Source organism: Dermacentor albipictus, chromosome 1, assembly GCF_038994185.2.
Source record: "Dermacentor albipictus isolate Rhodes 1998 colony chromosome 1, USDA_Dalb.pri_finalv2, whole genome shotgun sequence".
NCBI lineage: Eukaryota > Metazoa > Arthropoda > Arachnida > Ixodida > Ixodidae > Dermacentor > Dermacentor albipictus.
In genome coordinates, this window is record NC_091821.1 from 265,106,170 (window position 1) to 265,125,543 (window position 19,374).

Sequence of the window (19,374 nt, forward strand, 5' to 3'; positions counted from 1 at the left end):
ACCTGTGGAATGTGCCTCCGCGGTAACCTATCCATTGAATGCATCGCGCACTAACTTCCAGTCGGTACCTAAAAAATGCGATTGCGACTGTAATGATTCACATTAACGTCGTGGTTGAGCATGCATGTCTCGGATCTCGAGTACTGAATACAACGTCGACGATTTTGAAGTGAGGGAAAAGAGTCCGTAATCCCGTTTTCTGATGGCGTCACTGCTGATACAGGCTACGCATCACACGTTAAACTGGACGGAAGGAACATGTAAACCATTTCGTAATCAATGTACGTATACGTGAATAACCGCGATTAGTGTCGACTCTCGATTCCGACACGCCTATCTTGTCATATCAATCAGGGAATGCAATTACTGACAGTGTGGATGAAAGGAAGAATTGACGGGGAGACTGAGCGAGCCCACAGAAGTGACGAGACGGATCGCCAGACCAAGCATGGGAGCCGTACGTGTCTCTGGAGCGATCTCCACGCAAACAACTGCAAGGGAAACTGGCACTATGCTTAACTTTTTGCTCGTGAACTCCGACCAATCGCGCCTTTTGTCTGACGGGGCTTACTGAGTCGTTTTCACCGGCTTGATACGTTGGCATTCTTTCCGTGGATTATATGTTGGAACACACGGAGCAAATAGAGACAAATTATTGCTCGGCAACATTTGCGCCTCGGAAATTTAAGAATTGCAGAAACAACCGAGGACGAGTAAGACCGTGTGATGCCGAAATGGTATTCTTGCGGCTTCGATTTAATCGTTGGACACAGGCGACAAACTTAGACGTGTCGAAACGTTTCAAACATAGTCAGGGTCACACTCAATGCAAGCGTGCGAACACCTGATTGGCGGTGTGTGTCAGATTCGTGGGACCTTGCATATCGTGCGGTGGCTTTCAGGCCGCGATTGAGTTCCGCCCTACTTCCACCTGCATTCGCAACACCGAAAGCGGCAGCTAAACCCTACACACCCGCTGGAAGAGCGGCCGGCATTCGTGTTGAGCGAGCAAACGGCACAAAACAAGATCTGCAGCTACAAGAGGCTTCGTTTAGTACAGTCGATCACAGATACTGTCGCTTTCAAAAACCCTCCCAAAATTGCATTCGTGTGCAGCATCAATGGCCACAATAGCGTGGCTGTAAGCCTTTTAAAGGGATAGTCTGGGGATTATTCACCGACGAAAAATTCGAAAAAGTGGGCTTCCAACCCCTCTAGTCTGGCTGAAGTGGCTAGGGTCGGCGCGTCACTTGATGAATAATAAATGAAAGCGTCGCATATGTGCACGGCGAAACGCGCTTGGCATCATCGTAGCGCCGAGGTTTTTATTTTCTTTTAGTATTTTGGAATTATTTTAGCACAACAGGCTTCGCAGACCGGATGCACTACGAGAGTTGTTGGCGCCAGTCGTGTGCGAGCATTGCAAGTCTCCTTTTCGATCAAGAAAGCTTCTCACTCAAGGTATAACCTGACACACTTGTCGAATCTATCAACTAAGCCATTTCGCGTTCCGTTTGGTATTCAAAAGAAAAGCGTATATGTAAAACGTTTTGGTGGTCGCTTGGTGTTTCGAGAAATACCATTTAGTTCTTTTAGGGGCAGGAAAGCGCGAGCACGTTTATCTTGCAGATGCTTGCAAGGCAAGAGTTGTCCACAGAATAGGCTACGAGCAGCATAACGCAAAACACTTCGCTGCGCAAACTGGCCCATCGTACAAAAACGACCGCGCGTGTAGTGCCGGCCAATCGCAGTGCGTACGACGAAGGAAAGAAGCTGCATGAATGACAGTTCAACGAACAATCGTGGCAGGCTTCACGGGTGCTATGCAGCATAGCGCATCAGCAAACAGACCAATGATACGGCAGAAGGTATACAGGTCACTGCAAGCGCCTAAGAAAACAACTGGTCTGTGCAGTCGGGCTCACACGTAGGTTTCAACCCTTGCGCCTGCACATGCCCGATATGTTTCGCTAGCCTGAGCAGGCAGTGTTTGTGTTAAAGCAAACAAAAGGCTTTCGCCCCTTTTCCCTTATCCAGTAGAGCAGCGAACAAACAAGATACGTAGATTACTGCGCAACCTTTCTACTTGAACCACTGCTACACCAATGCGCTGTAACGGTGGTGCTGGGCTGGCCTTGGTCTAAAGGGTGCAACGCAATAACGTGAAGAACGAATGAACGAATTTTCGCAGAATTAGTCCACCGTTCGATTTATTTATTTATTTGTTTATTTATTTATTGGATTCAATGTCTCAGAGCAACACACAAGACAATGAGAAACGTCATAGTAGACAGCTCCAGATTCATTATACCCACACGGGGTCCTTCATCATGAAATTTAAGCTTGGTACACGAGCGCCTCTGCGTACAAGGCCCGACGTAATGCGTCCGCCACGGCGGGGTATTGCACTCGCGATTTCGTATTCAACAACGGAACGCCACAGCCACTGAGCCACCACGTGGATGCGCATTTGGCATTGCACAATAAGTATGACGGAAGAAGGTAAAAAAAAAGAAGAAGAAAGAAAACTTGCACGTTGTTGCACGTTGCACTCCGTACAGATGGTTAACCAGTGAAGCTAAAACATACGGCACCGGTGTTTAACACCGGGTTAATCCCGACGGTTCATTAAACGAAGCGTCTTGGTAGGCTACCAGATCTTCGGTACGTAGTCTCTGCTTTCGCGCGGCTGCACGAGCCTGTTCTTGTGCCCGGGCTGCAGCATTGGCACGGCGTAGACGAGCCCGTTCCCGGTTGTGCTCGCGGCGTTGCTGGTCGAAAGCTGCCTACTCCTCAGGAGTACGTATGACGCGTGGCCTACCCATTTCGAAGGCGAAGGGAAGCTGCTAGGCACGCCCTCGGCTGCGACGGAGAGCAACGACGTCACTACTGGCACAGCCAATCGCGCGCCTCTCTCTCTCTCTCTCTCTCTCTCTCGTGCATGCGTATGGGGTTGCGCCGGAGTTTTCGACGTACAGGCGACAGACTGACGGACGAATCGGCTAGTCATATACAGCTTCACTGTAATAAATATATGTACCACTACCAACGAGAATAAAGCTATGCCCGGCAGTGAGGTGATTGCAAGACAGCAACAATGACATCTCTAAATAAGGCCTTTACAGACGGTTACGTTCACCAAACAATAACCTTTAGTTAGGATCCTAAAGAATATCCTAAATTAAGAATTTACAGTCACGTTAGTCAAACACAGCTTCATAGCTTTGCTTATTGAAATAAACAAGTTAAAACAAGGTGCGGCAGACCCGAGCACGAACCACGAGGGCACACAGAAGGGGAGCTAAAATTGACCAGAGCTTACATACAAGGCCAAACGAATGTGCAGCAGCACACAGTCAGATGCACGAGCAGCAACAGCATTCCATGGCAAAAAACAAGTGCACACATCGCCTCACAACGATTACAGAAAACGGGTCAAATATATATATATATATGAGGCCGACAGTGTCCTCTGCAGACAGAAGAACCAGGAAAAAAGAAAGATAAGATTAAAAAAAAGCGCTTGTGATAAAACTTGCGGTATAGAGTATGCAGCCGGTCCCACTTCAAGGATGAGTTATCGCGTTCGGCCCTTTTTCTATAATCAGTGTGGCGTGATGTGCGCAGTTGCGGTGACTACCCGTCGGGTGTCGTCGCTGGATACGCTATGTGGTGTGTACATTCACCATTCTTTTCACTGGGCGAATAACTTCCAAGGAATGGCAAGCGCTCGTATGTGCTTCTTGGGACTTTTTCCTCCTATATAAGCTTATTCAGTTTTGTGTTACTGCACCATAGATCTTGATAATCGAACACGAGAAGCTTTTTTCTTTTTCAGTTCTTTTTTTCACAGCCTAGTATACAGCGGGTTAAATGGTTAGCGCTACGTTCTTCAATGGCCAGCGCCCTTATCTGAGGCCCCCAATATTGCACGTACAGTCGTCCATAAAAATGTTTACGGAACACGAATATACCAGGTCAAATGTGAAACGGTAAGATATGCCGCCCCCAATTTAATGGATAGCTGCGTAGTAGGTCCCAAAATGTACTACTGATCGATTTTCCAAACTTTCGGCTATGTGCCAACATTTTTGGGGTATTCAAGGTTTTTCGCGTTTCGTAAATGTTTGTGGCCGACAATACAGAGCACACAGCGGGGTCTTCGCAATTTTGTGCAGATATTACAAAAAAAAACAAAAAAAAAAAACAAAAAAAACCCATGTGGTTGTCAATGGGGAATTACTATACGGCTCGAACACAAGTTATCCTAACAGCTCGGTGGTTTAACGCTCAAACCGCGGCTGAGAAGCAGGCGGTATGTGCCCCCGCAGTCGCCTCTCTACAGAATGATCAAGCACGACCTGTAAACAGTCAGTCCACACCGGACGACGGTACATCATGCCACCGAAATCGTTAACATGCCGAGGGCACACCACTGCCAGGAGGCGGAGAGAACACGAATACGGCTCTCACAGCTGGACAAGTTAGCACTAATTGCGCAAGACGGAGAAGAAAAGCGAACAAAGGAGCGTGAACCCATGACCGAGGTTATTTGAAAATAGAAGACATCTGTGCATTCGCTGTACCATGTTAGAATCACCGCTCAACGATACAAGTCAAAATAGAACGGCATCACGATCCATTCTGCCTGAAGGAACATGTGCAGGAGCCGAAACTGCGAGACGTATTTCGAGAATGCGGTTGTCTTTTCGAAAGGTCGGAGGCTGGGCGGGTGTTTGAAGGGACGAGAAGCGCGCCCAACAACCTTGGTTTACTCTTATCAGACAACACTATGTGCCTAATTGCGTCTGACAAGCAATAGAGGAAACTTCTACAAAAAAAGTAATAAAATAAACAAATAAATAGAAATGAACGCCAAACAAATTGAATGACGCTGCTGCTTTGATGTGACTTGCATCTCTGCGTGGTGATTGACGCGACATCGTTGAGCCCATGAGGCCGTTTATCGAGTGTATGCGGTCATCGTATGCGTCCACGCTTGTTTGTTCTTGATTCCCCGCCTTGTCGCGCAGCTTGAAGCGAAACCGACAGAAAGGTTCGAAGCGCGGGCCGAGCATCGGGGACTCGCTGCGAGGAGCGGTTGACTGACCGGTTTCCGAGGTGGACGAGCGCGACGACGATGAACCGGAGCTGCATTCGCTCACGCTGCGCCTCTTGTGGCTGGGCGGGGAGGAGCACCCGTCCAGGTGGTGCAGCCGCCGCTTGAGAAACCTCTGCTCGCGCATCAGCTGCTCCTTCACCATCTGACTCTTGCGGTCCTTCTCCTCCAGCGTCTGCGCATACACAAGACCGACATCGTTAGCCCAATGGACACTGCGCAGCACGAACATATTACAGGCTGCTTGTTCCAAGTTCAGCGTCTAGGGTCGCTTTGCACACAGACGCGTTCGACGCCGAGAAACTCGTTGAGACAGACATTTTAATAGGACAGCGGAACTACGACGCGATCACCGCCAAAGCGGTTTACATCTCCGATGAGGTGCAGCCGACGTAAGCAAACGCTTCAAGAAAAACTGAGCACGGTTGAAAACAGTAAAGACACGCGACATTTTTAAGGCAAAATTTTATGTATGTGCACACACACACACACACACACACACACACACACACACACACACACACATATATATATATATATATATTATGGGGCATACCATTCCAAAGCAACTCGCTAACTACTAAAAGGGACGCTGCTGCAGCACCTCAGGATTAGTTTTGAGCACCTAGGGTTCTCTAACGCTGCCCGTAATCGAGCCCACGATCTCGTGCCCAGTGGCCATGCGTGAGCAGTACGCATGGCCGCTGAACTACCGCAGGCGGGTAGGACGCAAACCACAAGTACGGAGCCGACCAGGCGGCGCCGACGAACGCGCTCCCTTGTGACGACGGGGCACTCGAGGAGGCGCCAGCCGCACCGAGTTCTTCGAGAGCAGGCTACCCGACGATGCGCCCGCGGCGCGAGAGAGAACGCGCGACTCAAGTGGCTCCTTTTTTCCCAGCTCTCGTCGGTGAAACAGAGGCACGTCCGCTATATAGCGGCTGGGTGAAATGTGGCGCCTGCCACCGGCGACAACACGTTCTCCGGATGGCTGCGAACCCCGACCCTCTCAACATGCCGGAGAGGGTCGAGAGTGCCTTTATTCATGTCTGGCTTGCACCAAAGTGCTCCAGTCGCCTTACAGCTTTTCAAGACGGCACACAGCTAACGCTGCATGGTGGAACCGCTGACATTATTTGCGTGGTGGTGCTAGCGAAAAATCCTACTATAGTGATTGTCCGCATGAACTTATATCAGCCTCCATTAATACACGGCAAAGACGGTGTGTAGATACTCGCCTTTTACACAAGTCGGCTAAGCGACAGGGTTGAGATGCGGTCGTGCTGCACACGACATTTCAAGGCTACACTGACACCACGTCCTCCAGTGGTCCGAGCCTCGCTAATACCCGTACCCTTGCATGTACTACGCAACGCAGTCCGCTGGCTCGGCTTACAAGCAAAGATGCGTGCCGCGATAAGGTACACGAAAAGCCGGCTGCTAGCGTGCTGCTGCAGCGGCTGCCTGAACACGGAGGCGCACGTGGCCCCTCGCTTCCTGCCACGAGATGGCAACATTCGCGTCACAAGCGGCCGCTCCTGACAGAAACGAGCTAAAAGGGGGAAGACCTGGCGAACAGGGTCCGAAAAGGGGCACCGGTGCCTCCTCCTGAACACACCCACGCCGATCACAAACCGGTTCCGTGTCGACTTCCCATCAACTGGAGCGCCCGAGAACGCCAGCACGGACCTTGCTAGCATGGATGCGGCAGGGGGTGGCACGCACACAGCGCGGTCAATCCCTTTCACCTCCACTGCAGTCGCCGGAGGCGCACAGCAGTGCGAGACGGAACCGTCCCTCTCTGCTTCACAACGTAGCAACGTTTCGTATCAACCACGCCAAGACCACGAGGTCCCGTGCGTCGTTACTGTGAATATCTGGTGAATATCTGAGTAACCTTACAGTGGCGAGAACAAAACGAGCCTTACGTAAATACCTCGCTGCCACAGTACCGCAATAATGCACGTCCCTACTCATCCCGTGCGACATGGAACACACGGGACAAGCAGCGAGACCGCTTGCCGAACACAGCCCTTCCGATCGCGCAGGAGCAAGCGTCCAATTCTAAGATTCAGCGTTTGTTCTTTTCCGCGATGCTTATGGTGGCTTAGCGACACCCCGCAGGAGGCACTGCGCTTAGATGCCACAACATACAAAAGGAGATCGCGTTCCCATTGCAGTGCACAGCATTTTGCTCCCCCCAAGAAGCCACCGACCATGGCGTGCTCCCGAGGACCTGCACGCGACGCTGCACTGCACACTTACGCGGGGTCCACGCACGCACCACCGCAAGCAGCTTCGCCAGTCAACATGCGCCGGGCGCGTGTCCCCGTAATCTCGGCAATGGTCCGCCGAGCAAGTTGAATCGCCGAACTGCTGCGAGTCGTCTTCGAATGAAAGAAGCAGTGGGGGAGGGGGCCGCGCGTCCTCGGGATCTGGCAGTCGGCGACGGACCGACGCGGAAGGCCCCTCGGAACGACACAATCTCCGCTTGTCATCGCGACACGCCAAGCATGCTAGATGATACACCAGTGAATTCAGAATGATTTCATTGCACGCAACGCCGGCATCCTCGTCCTCCAGTATTGTCCTTCCTCGCAGGGGGCTCTGCGGGTGTAGTAGCCGCGTGCTTTTGTCCTGCTTTCATAGGATAGGATAGGAAGAATTTTAGAAAGAGGCGCTGCTCTGCAGTCATTTAGGGGCGCCCATATTAGAGCGCCCCGATTCTCTTCAATGCCGACTTACCTAGACGGCAGCGAAACTCAACGACTCAAGGTGCAGTGCACGTCGCTGCCTTTCTCGAGGAAAACAACGCCAGCGCCGGCGAGTGACGCATACCATGAGTGCGTCCCTCCTAATCGTTTTAGCCATAATTCCATAACTAATGTGTTGCGGCCACGCGGGACGCTCCACACGCCTTGGAACAGCCCATCGGAAAACTAAGGCGTCACAGCTGCGGACACTTTTTCGTCCAGCTCCGAACCGCCTCCAAGGCCGTTATCAACACCAGATGCAACTGTGTACGATGCGAGGCACGCGCGTGTTGAAACTCAATTGAAGGATCGCGATTTACGACCTAGTATAAACTCGGAACAAGAATGCTTTTACGACTCGGCGTGCTCGCTCCGCGGACTGCGGGGGAGCCGCGCGTCTTATCGTTTCCGGGCGGCGGGTTCTTTCACCGCGGCGGCGGAAGGCAGCTCTCCAAGGCAACGACTTCCGAATAAACTCCGCTACAAGGCACCCGCTTCCTAGGAAGCACCGTTCCCTTGTACACAGGACCGTTATACGCCGTTTTCGTCGTCTTTCGGATTCTCGCTATCTCCACGCGACACACCAAAGATCATTTCCCGGCTGCGCTGCTACGCAGCGCCGCGGACTGACACACAAGCGGTCACAATTCAAATATAGCAGGCCCCCGAAATGTGAGCCTTTTCCTACGCAGTTACGAAGAGCCACTCCTGCTAACAATCCTCCAGTTACAGAACGTACGACCAACACCCCCTTTAAGTACTGCCGCACGCGTACGTACTATTGCGCTCAGTATGAGCTACAACGCGCGACTGCTTTTTCACGCGCTTTCGTAGGTCATACGGAGCACGATAGTACACCGGAAGGGTGTTGAAACATGCGGCAGCGTCGGTGGCTACATCTTGTGGCGCTGCGCGCACAACCTTTATTGCAATGAACGATTGCATACTTATCTGCTGGCACAAACGTCGGGTGCGACATAATCATTGCCAACGTGCTACAGATATTCATGTTTTCTTTTTTAGCATTGTTGTGCAACGACAGAATGTGTCTGGCGCGTTATGGTTCACTGACTCAGAATGTTGCGAGCGGTACTCCTCATATGCCTTTCACCATCGTGGCTACGCCAAAATGTTCCAGAAGATGGCCGGACAATCTTTGTTAACTGCTTTGTTCTCATGTTGCATGACTTCATAGGTCATTTTCGGTACGAACTACTGAGTGTGTAAATGCGGTATGGTAACTCTCAAAGACGGTTTGTCCAAATGCTTCGAAAAAACTGAACGCCATAGTAAGACTGAAGCCACGGCTCTGAAATTTGAAACATTCGGCGGCAAAAAACGGGAATCACATGCAGGCTTCTTCGAAATTGCGGCTCCTTCAAAGCCGGGCCGCCTCCGGCGATTGCCCTTGTGACGAAACCTTCAAGGGCAATACACAATCTCTGGCACGCGGTGCACTGCTTGCGTAACGGGACGAAGCCATGTTGAACTAGGGTCTTAAACAAAATATGGAGTCTGCACAACGCTTAACAGTCCCTCTGAGTCCTGAAAAAAAAAAAGTTATTTTCAAAATAAACTTGCTCGAAAGCCCCAAGTGCCGGCTCCTGAATAGTAGCTATAGGGCCAACTTAGCAATCGTCAGTAAAACAACACTTCGCGATGCACGTCGTTGAAAATAGAGCAAGCTTATTTCTAGACGACGGCACCGTGCAGACCGAGGCCCGGGTCGATGACATGTTCGATGGCTACTCAATTACCACTATTCGAACGGCCAGCAGCGAAACACAGTAACGTAGTTATGGCTGGCAAAATGTGAATGCAAGCTAGAAGCAAGAAACAGCCTGCACCGGGCGCATGCGATCAACTAGTGTGTCCAATTGCATTCTTCCCCTGCCGCATGTCGTCGTCAGAGAGCCGCGGTACATCTTGAGCCGCCAAACGGCAGGGGCAAGAACGTGCCGACATTGAAAAGCTTAGGCCCATGCCCGTATGTCGCTGAGCGCTATGCTGGTGTGCAACTGAGAGCTGTGGAAGGAGGCCAGCTTCGCCAAGTACGGGGCACTCCGGTGATTCCGCACCCTCCGCAACCCCGAACACATGCTGTCTAGCCTTTGCTCGTCATACAGCAGAAGCTGCTGTAGCCATTGTCATTCAGCCTGGTCAGCCTAGCTCGGCGACAGCTAGTCACGCCCTACCACTACACGCCACGAGGCTTCATAGAATTACATAGAGGGAACTGTGGCGTTTGTGTCTGTACGGGAGCTGCAAGCAGGGCGGTTCGGTCTGCATGGGAATGGTGGGTAGTGCATGGATTTGCCTTACCTTCGTCCTTCTGGCTTTAAATGGCTTCGTTGCTTTGCTAAGTATGTTTTAAAGAAAGTGCTGCGTTATAACTAATTAACTAAACATCATTAAAATATTGCAACGGCAGGATTCGAACACAGGACCTCTAGCACAGAAGCTCGATATTTAAACAATTACTCAACGGAGGCATGAACAAGCGGAATCACTGCAATTAGCAGCGATTATGCGTGAGTGCAGAGCCGTATTACCTTCTGCATAAAGGAAAGTGTAAAATGCATTGTCATTTATCCCAATTTAGGCCTACATAAAACGTAATAAACGAAGCCAGAAGAACGTCTGAAGCCCCAAGCACGAAGATCAGACAAATCTATGTACTACACATCATTGTGGTGGCTAGAACTTTCTTTCTAGCCACCATACCATCATTCCCATGGTGGCTGAACGATCATAGCGCCAGAGTTCCCTCTAGTAATTGTACGAAACTATGCGACGCGCTATTGGGGACACGTACACCCTTGAGCAAAAGTATACGGACCACAGGGCAGCCGAAGAAACTGAATTTCTTAGTAATTAACAAACATAAACTGGAATTAATGAGCACACTGAAAGGTTCGCAGTTCGTACTGCAGTCCTCAATTTCAAGTTGCGTTCACAGGCAGAGGAAAAAAACGACTTTATCGCGCAACCCCTGGTCCGTATACTTTTGCTCACGGGTGTACCTTGACTGGACTTCGTGAAATACGAGGCAAGAAATGGATCTGACAGTCTACACGCTTACGGTGGCTTAGACAAAAGCGGACACATCAGCTAATGTTTTTCTTGTTTAGCTGACGAAATATGCTTTCTCATACTTTAGCTGCCAGTAAACAACAAAAAACCGTTACAAAAATGTGCACCAAAAGGAAACTAGGAGCTCGCTCCCCCCCATCGTGCTTTGGTTTATAAAAAAAAAAACACAGAAATTGCGGCGCCCATGGTGAGGTGCGGCGTGAGCACTTTTATGCTATGCCGTACGACACGATGATAATGAAGATTTCGCGCTTCGCCCCTCGTAACGGGCGGGTGCGCGAACACCCGCGTCGCGGTGGTGATAGCTAGCAAGTGCAGTGCTACTTATGAGCGCAAGCACGGAGATGCCTCAGAGATCTCCGATGTGGAGCAACCATTGAGTTTCATATGGGAGCAACGCGCCGCGTCGGAGATTTTGGAGGCGTTGTCGTAGCTATGCACACAGCTTTACTTTGCGCCTCACTTGTGTGTTCCATGTTTTCTGTTAACTTTGTGCCAGCGTGCCTGCCACGGCACATATTCACCATTAACCTTTCTCTACCACGTCTACACAGGGGCTGTATAATGAGTGGGAAAGCTACGGCGGTGGAGCTCCTACAAATGTACCAGACCAGTTTTATACTTATTTATTATTATTATTATTAGGCACAACCGCACTTTCGTTGCAGTTGTGCCTTACTACAGCACCGACACGACTGAAAATTAATATCTTTTTTTTAATGACGTATCTGCCTATCTTTATCGCAACGAGCAAAATAAAGCAATAAAGAACAAATAAAGAAGTTATTTGCTCCTTTGCTTCTCGCGGTCAAAATGTAAAAATAAAAACTTCATGTTCGAATTCCTTGCTTTTTTACGATGTGTTATTAACATGCCAACACGTCGTAACAGAAGGCTCCATCACCATTATCAGCCTATTTGAGTCCACTGCATGACCAAGGCCTCTACCTCTAATTGCCCCTAGTCTTGAATCCACACACTGCCTGCACATTTCCCAAGCTTATCGCAGCGCATAATCCTCTGCTGTCCTTGACGGCGTTGTTTCCCTTCCCTTGGCACCCTCCCCCCTTCTGCTACTCTATCAGACCATCTGCTCTACGCATCTCGGCGCGAATATGAGCAACGTTGGTCGCTAACCCATACTTCCCATCTCGTTACATCCATCACTTGCCACTCCAACGCCCGCGGCGCGATCCTTCTTTTCTTCAAGTTTCCTTGCTGTTCTTATAGTGTCGGCCACAAAAGTTACCACTGGCACAATACACCCATCACAACTTTTCTCGTGGACATAAGTAAGTTGTCGTTCATGACATGAGAGTGATGGCCATTTGCGATCCAACCCATTTTTATTCGTCTGGCAATTTCATAATGATATACTGGACCCCTGTGACTACTTGGCCATGATAAAAGTATTCCACAGCCCGAAGAGGCTGACTAACAACCGTGAATAGAAGGCGTGCGAGCGCTTAATATCGCGATCTAACCTTATAAGAATGTTTCTACCACTCAAAATTTTCGGTATAGACGACACGACGAAAATGAAAAGCGCTTCGTCTCAGTCATCTGTTCCGAGCTCACCTTACAAAGCGGGGACGGTGGCGAAGCTGTGATGAAGCCATCGTATTTGCGTGGACGTACGTTATTTATGTACATAACAGCGTTTGTCATATGTCGTTCGGCTGCGCGGTGCCACTCCAGCTACAGACTTCCTAGCACTACAGAATTCCGGATGGTGAATATGAGAGTTCATTCACCAGGGAGGTGGAACTTATACGGCATACCACAGGAACTCCATTAAACAGCTTGTGACATGCCTGGCCATCACGCCTTCGGCAAAGAATGCACATTAGGGTCTGGCCGAGACGCAAAGGTAAATATAGTGCACAATGTCTACGCAAAAAATGAACTTTTTGGTTCATTACGTTATAGGCAGCAACTAATTTCGGCACTATATGCAACGGCTGCACCAGCACAGAAAATTGTCCACGAATGTAACTGTCCCAATTTGTACGTTGCTACATGAGTTGCGGTATTAGCTTCTCAGACAAATGCTGGCCATTCTCGAGGCAGACCCAGGTTCAAGCCCGTGCTGCGTTATGCATTTTTTTTCAAAAGAGTGCTTGCCGTCATGCGAAGTAGCCATGTTCCATGTAACGTAGCACGAACAAGGTGAGTACATCCGCTGTAAAACAAGGCTCCGGTCACGATTGTTGCGCCATCCACTTATACACGCTGCAGTCGCCGACTCCAGACGGCCGAAGGTTGCACAATCGCCTCACCGGAGAGCGATACCTTTGTTCTTTTCCTCAGCTCTCTTCGCTACTTGCTAGAGGTCAGTGATACGCCCACACCTGTTCTTGAAAGCAGTGTCAGTGTTCGCATCGAGAGGAGCCGTAAAGGGGAGCAATCGTGGTGGCATCCATGCTTATACTGAGTCGCTTCAGGTTCACCGGCGGAGCACCTGAACGTCTTACCAAACCGTTACCGCGATTTCGACCAAGTGGTTGCAGGTTGGATACGCACATTGAAGTCCCGAAAGTGTGTTTCACTGAGGATGTTCAAAATACAGAAAACTCCATCGGCATATACTTTCAGGCAACAGAGGCTGGAGCCTTGTCTGATTTTTTCGCATCGCCTGCTGGCAAACGTTTACAGCTTTCCTGCCGCGCAAAATGCATTCTTTGGGATGACAGGCAGCACTGAAAGACTTTTTTTTTTTTAAACGCCGTGTAACGGGTTTGGTGCGTAGCACGGAGCTTATTTTTGATAAGGGCTCTAAGTAGCTCGGGTGTGAGCACAAGGCGGCATTGTGTGCATGCAGCACAATGTGTGACACAGAACTGCGACATACCCGGCGCCGTGATTGTGGCTTTGCGCTGCTACCCACGTGGGTGCGTGTTCGATCCGATGGGAGCGGAATGCAAAAGCGCACGTGTATCGTGCATTGGGATCCCTGATGGTCAAAATTAGTCCGGAGTTCCACATTATGGCACGCCTCATAATCAGATCATGATTACCCGCCGTGGTTGTTTAGTGGCTTTGGCATTACGCTGCTAAGCACGAGGTCGCGGAATCAAATGCCGGCCGCGGCGGTCACATTTCGATCGGGGCGAAATGCAAGAACGCGCGTGCCGTGCATTTGGTGCATGTTACGAACCCCAGGTGGTCCAGATTTATCCGGAGACCCCACTATACGACGTACCTTAAGGTACGTCGTATAGTGGGGTCCATGACCTGATTATAATTATAATCAGGTCATGGTTGTGGCACGTAAAACCCCCCAAATTACAGTTATTAGATAGTGATTTTCGCACGTGACACCCCAGAATCTTCTTTTCTTTAAGAACTGCGTCATGACGCAATACTCTCTGCGCGTGTGTCACGACAGAGGAGTGGCACGCGCGTGAAGCAGCAGCGGTCATCCACCGCGAAGCGGACGCAATGATTGATAACGCCCTATCTACGAGCGTTGTCCGCAGCCCGCGCCTTCAGCTGGCGCGTAGTGCTTATCCTTCTATTTTTACCTTCGCAGGAAACCATCCCAATGTGCGGTAACGCAGGACTGCAAGCTCTGGCGCTCAAACACTTGTGCTAAGCGTGCGCATGGTGAACACGTACTTTGTACGGCAGTCGACCGGTCATATACAGAGAAGCAATAAAGTATTGAATTGAATTCTGGGGTTTTCCCGCGCCAAAGCCACAATTTGATTATGAGGCACGCCGTAGCGGGGGACTCCGGATTAATGTTGACCACCTGGGAATCTTTAATGTGCCCCCAATGCACCGGGCACAAGCGTTTCTGCCTTTAGCCCGCATCGACCTCGCGCTTAGCAGGGCAACACCATAGACGCTCAGCCGCCGCGGCGGGTATAAAGTTATGCAGATCCCACACTGTGGGAAGCAATGGTATGCGAATAACTATCCAGCGCAGTTTGGGGTTACGAGTTACCAGACGGGATCAGCGCTTTTGTGTACGTCAAGCAACCGCGCGTGTGTGACGCGACCAATATGCGCGTCACGACAGGAGCAAGACGACGACGAGGGCACGATCGACGACTGCTTTTCTTTTGCCCTCTGGCGAATAAACGTTACTGCCCGTTTCATTACCACTTGGGCCGACCTCGAATGAGGTGCAGCCTATAACACGGCGTCTCAAAGCGCCGCGTGCACAATCGGGTAAACTGGCATGCTGTCACTTTTTCAAGCAAATTGCTGATATGCGATGACGTGACGCACGCGAAGGTCAGCAATAAGACTGACTGTATCACACGCGCGTTCCATTCTCTAGCACACGTGCCCGAATGGAAACTGGCGCCTACGCACGCGGGCTCTCGCTCGTGCAATGTGACCTGCCGCACGCGCCAGGCGTCTGAAAGAGTTAGCTCGGGTTGGCACGAGAGAAGCGCTATCGTGGCGTACCGGTTCGATCTTACCATCGGAGATTAGAATTCCATTTTACTGAGTGGGCCCGAAACAATACACGATAGAGGAACCTACTTCCCATGCAAAGTGCCTAAAATGAGTCAAAGAATGCTTCGCATTAAGACACGTACGAAGTAGTACACCATTCCAGCAAGAAATGGGCAGGGAGCATAGAGCGCTTGTTTCGATAAGCAACTTTTTCGCGAGCCTGTTAACGGCATAAGTGCATAGCGTAAAAATATGGCTGCGCTATAAATGCGTTTCTGTGAGCCGTACCGCAATAAACAACTTCTTGAAGCCTGCCTTATAACAGGCCAAAAGCAAGACTGTTACCCAGTTTCTCTAGCGACTTCTATTTCAGCTGCATACACGGGCGCGCCGGGTGCACACGCGTATGACGCCCCGCCAGTCGTGCAAGATACGCATCTCCCTGCCGGCGTAACACAGCCAAGGATACGCCTCGCGAACAGTTCGAAAACAGCGCGTTTGTAAGCCAGCAACAGCCACCGAGAGGACGTCAGGGCCGCGCTGCGATAAGGCCTTAGCAGGGAAGCGCTCTCTCCGACCGGAATCGAGAGCGCACAGCTGCTACAGCCAGCTCACCTTGATGAAGACTTTGGCCTTGTTCAGCAGGCCTAGCGTAGTGTGGCGGTTCGCCTCAGGTCCCAGCGGCACCATTTCTTTGAGCTTCTCCAGGCAGTTGCGCAAGTGGGCCCGCCTGCACACAACGAATCAAGCCCCGCCGTGAGCAACGGTGTCACACGTACAGGAAAATGCTACACAACTCATGCATGTGAGAGCACTAACCTTTAAACGGCTAACACGAGATCGTAGAGCACGCTACCGGGCTAGTCGATAAGTATTCATTATAAGTACGGCAGCGCAAAGCACAAGGACGAGCACGTCCTGTTTACTTCCTCGTTCTTGTGCTTTGCGCTGCCATATTCATAATATAACATGAGATTGCTGAGAGTGACCTTGGTCCTGCGGTGGACTTAAAATGATAAACAACACATATTGCTACAGCAAGGCGTTCCAGTTTCATTCCTTTCATTTACACTGCAAAAAATAGTGTCAAAATGCAGTCAACGAGATCATATCGAACGAGCTCATTACGTATTTTTTTCCGTGTTACAAACGAAACAGAGAACACAGAAGTATAGCCGTGTAACGCAGCACGATCTAAGCCCATAAGCCGAACGTTTCCTCTGTTCGCGTGAACAGCAGGAATGTAAATGGAGAAACGGCTTGGTTTTGGCCTGTGGCCTTAGCGGTTCGTGGCATCATTTAGAACCTGAACTGTAAATGAATGAAGAAAACACTGTCCTGAAGCTCTACAAACCGTGAAGAACGAGAGCTCATCCGCAAAAGTATCCATAAACTGCGCTCCACAGCGTGCCTCACAGAGAACTCCACGCACCAAAACTGCAACTCCGGTTCCTCACTCGACGGAGCGCGGATTAGCGATTCGAGTCGCTAATCCGCCACTCCGATGAGCGACGATGCGTAAGAGCCTGGGTAGCAGCCGTCCGCTTCCCATTCGGCAGCTGGTCGGGGTCACACTCAGCGCAGGCCCTTCCCCCATACCCGAACCCCACGTACGAGTCGCGTGCTTGCTCTCTCGCGCGCGCGAGCCCCAGCCCAGCGATTGATCACAATGGCCACTTCGGAATTCGCGTAGCGAGCAGCTGGCGCTATACAGAAACAAGCAAGTCTGGGGCCCCGTGAGATGCGTCAACGTAGCGAGGTTACACCAGCAGCAGGCGAGAAGACCGCGAGGAAAGTGGCACGCGTCTAGGGCACACAGGATATGTATGGCTGCCGCTTCCGAACGTCAATCAACCACCGGCTCGGTCACTACCGGCGGTAGCCCAGACCACCGCAGTCAATCGTGGTGGATTCCACAGAGCCCCGCTTTCTTATTCCTGAACGCAATACCAAAATGAGCTCTCGTGAGGCACAACCTAGCGCGCGCGCGCCTTTAAAGGCGCGCTCAAAGCCACTCGCTATTGCGCGAGCTTGCAGCGCGCGGCACGACAGCAATAGTCAGGAATCGATGGCGTCGTGACCTGCACCTCTCGCTGCCGCTCCTCCCGTAGGGAGCAGCGGTGCCGCTCCTTTGTCGCGGGGAGGAAGCCCCACGGAGGCGGGACTTGGTCTGTTTTCCCAGAAACCCATCCGCGCCTTCTCGACGTGCACAAGCGGCTTCCTGCACTCGTCGCGCGCGCTAATGGCTTCGCGCGAGGGGGAGCTTGTAACGGTAAATCTGCGCCGCAGATCACAAGGGCAGCCGGGGTGCCCTCGAGGGAGCACTAAGGGTCGCCCTCCCCGTCCAGGTGGACGGGGCAGCTGGGCCTAACGGAAAGCCCCTCGCTCGGTGTGCCGCCAGATGTCGCCAGTCGGCAACAACGGTCCTCATTCCACGCCATGCCGCTATGGCCGCCCCGATCAGAGACCGCCGTCCAAAAAGCTACTTGTCCAGAAGCTGAAGGCCGTGCGACAGATTGAGAGCCGACTTTCACTAGATTTTCACTAACACTGGATCGAGCGTGCACCACGAAAGTATGCGCGCCGGTGACACGGTCATAACTTCAGAACATTTACCGAGACTTACAAGAACTTAGTGCCAACACACTACATTCAAGTGCAATCTCACGCAGACATGTTCGCAAGGGCACGCGAAATCCCCTGTGATGTGCAGACGACGTGCACCGCACATTCGCTACCGCACAAGTCCGCAGCATCGCTAAAGTTGTGAGCCGCATATCGCAGAGAAAGTCGGAACGCTGTGTGCCGGGAGCTGAACTGCCCTAGATGTCACCGCGACTCCCTGCAGCCGGGGGGACCCTAGCTAGCAATCATGTTTCGTTCCGCGTATGGAAGCCAAGAGAACGTCCTCGGCGTCACAGGCAGCACAATGGCGTCGACGAACACACGCGGCTGCACTAATTCGCACGCAAGGACTTTCTCCCCCTGCTTGGCGAGAAGCGGCGACACGGACCAGCGCGCCGGCACCGCGACGGGCACTTTCCGCCTGCTCCCCGCCGCCAGGACTTCGTAAAGCGCATGCGCTGGTTCCGTGCACAGAGAGCAACGCTCGGGGCCACTAGAAGAACGGAACCCCTTCGCAAGTCCACATCGAAATGGCCGATATCCAGGCCTACACCAGCACGCTCACATTGCGACGCATATATAGAGGCGATTACGTCCTATATACATCGAACGTCGGGAACTACTTGCTATACGCACGTTACATAAAATGGAGAAGCGCCTCTGCAACCTATACAATACAGGCCCTTTCAATGCTCGTGTCTGCGCTACGCTTCCACGACGAAGGTATATATTCCTTGGCCTTGACTAACGCCCCCCCCCCCCCCCCCCCGTTGCAAGCGCATATAACGGCATGGGCAACTGGCAGGTAGAACACCTGAGGTCAAAGAAAGATATCAAGCTATTGGTAAAAATTTCGTGCGATGTCAGGCTGCGAGAATTTGCATTTCTCCTTTTTGTCAACCATAAGCAATTTTTAAAAGTCACCTTGCATAAATTTCACTTATTCCACATCACCTGTATTAACGTTTGCTGCCGTATACGAACGACCAAGGAAAATCGTTATGCACGGGTTATGTTTATCTCAGGGCGGGATATGCCAAAAAAGCATCGTTGGACGTCGGGTTAGGCACGGCTACGATAGCTACGATAGCCACGACGGCATATCGGTCTATTCGAGAAGCTTGGCGAAAAACGGAACAAATGCCAGCACTGCAGCGGCAGTTCTGTGCCGAAATAAGATACATAGAGGCGCGGGGAATGCCGTGAACACAAGTTTGGCGCGATATAACTTCACGTTGAACACAAGAACGGGTTTGCCTTCGTGAATGCACATAAGCGGTGAGCCTGAATATGTCATAAACAATAACTCGTGGTATAATTTATGCCCTTTAAGAACAAATTAGTAATAACAAATGCGTTTACGGTTCAAAGGGC

The 19,374-nt window shown here is 51.1% G+C and overlaps 1 protein-coding gene across 2 annotated transcripts in view; it reads right to left on the minus strand.

The window, feature by feature from the left end:
- The window catches only part of LOC135915440 (max-interacting protein 1-like), a 103,622-nt gene that overhangs the window by 15,964 nt on the left and 68,284 nt on the right, over positions 1–19,374 (minus strand). For both annotated transcript variants that reach the window (XM_065448525.2, XM_065448519.2), the window contains 2 exons: positions 15,991–16,105; positions 5,111–5,294 (listed from right to left, as the gene is read on the minus strand). In XM_065448525.2, coding sequence (XP_065304597.1) covers positions 5,111–5,294; positions 15,991–16,105 — 299 coding nt within the window. The remainder of the gene's footprint in view (positions 1–5,110; positions 5,295–15,990; positions 16,106–19,374) is intronic.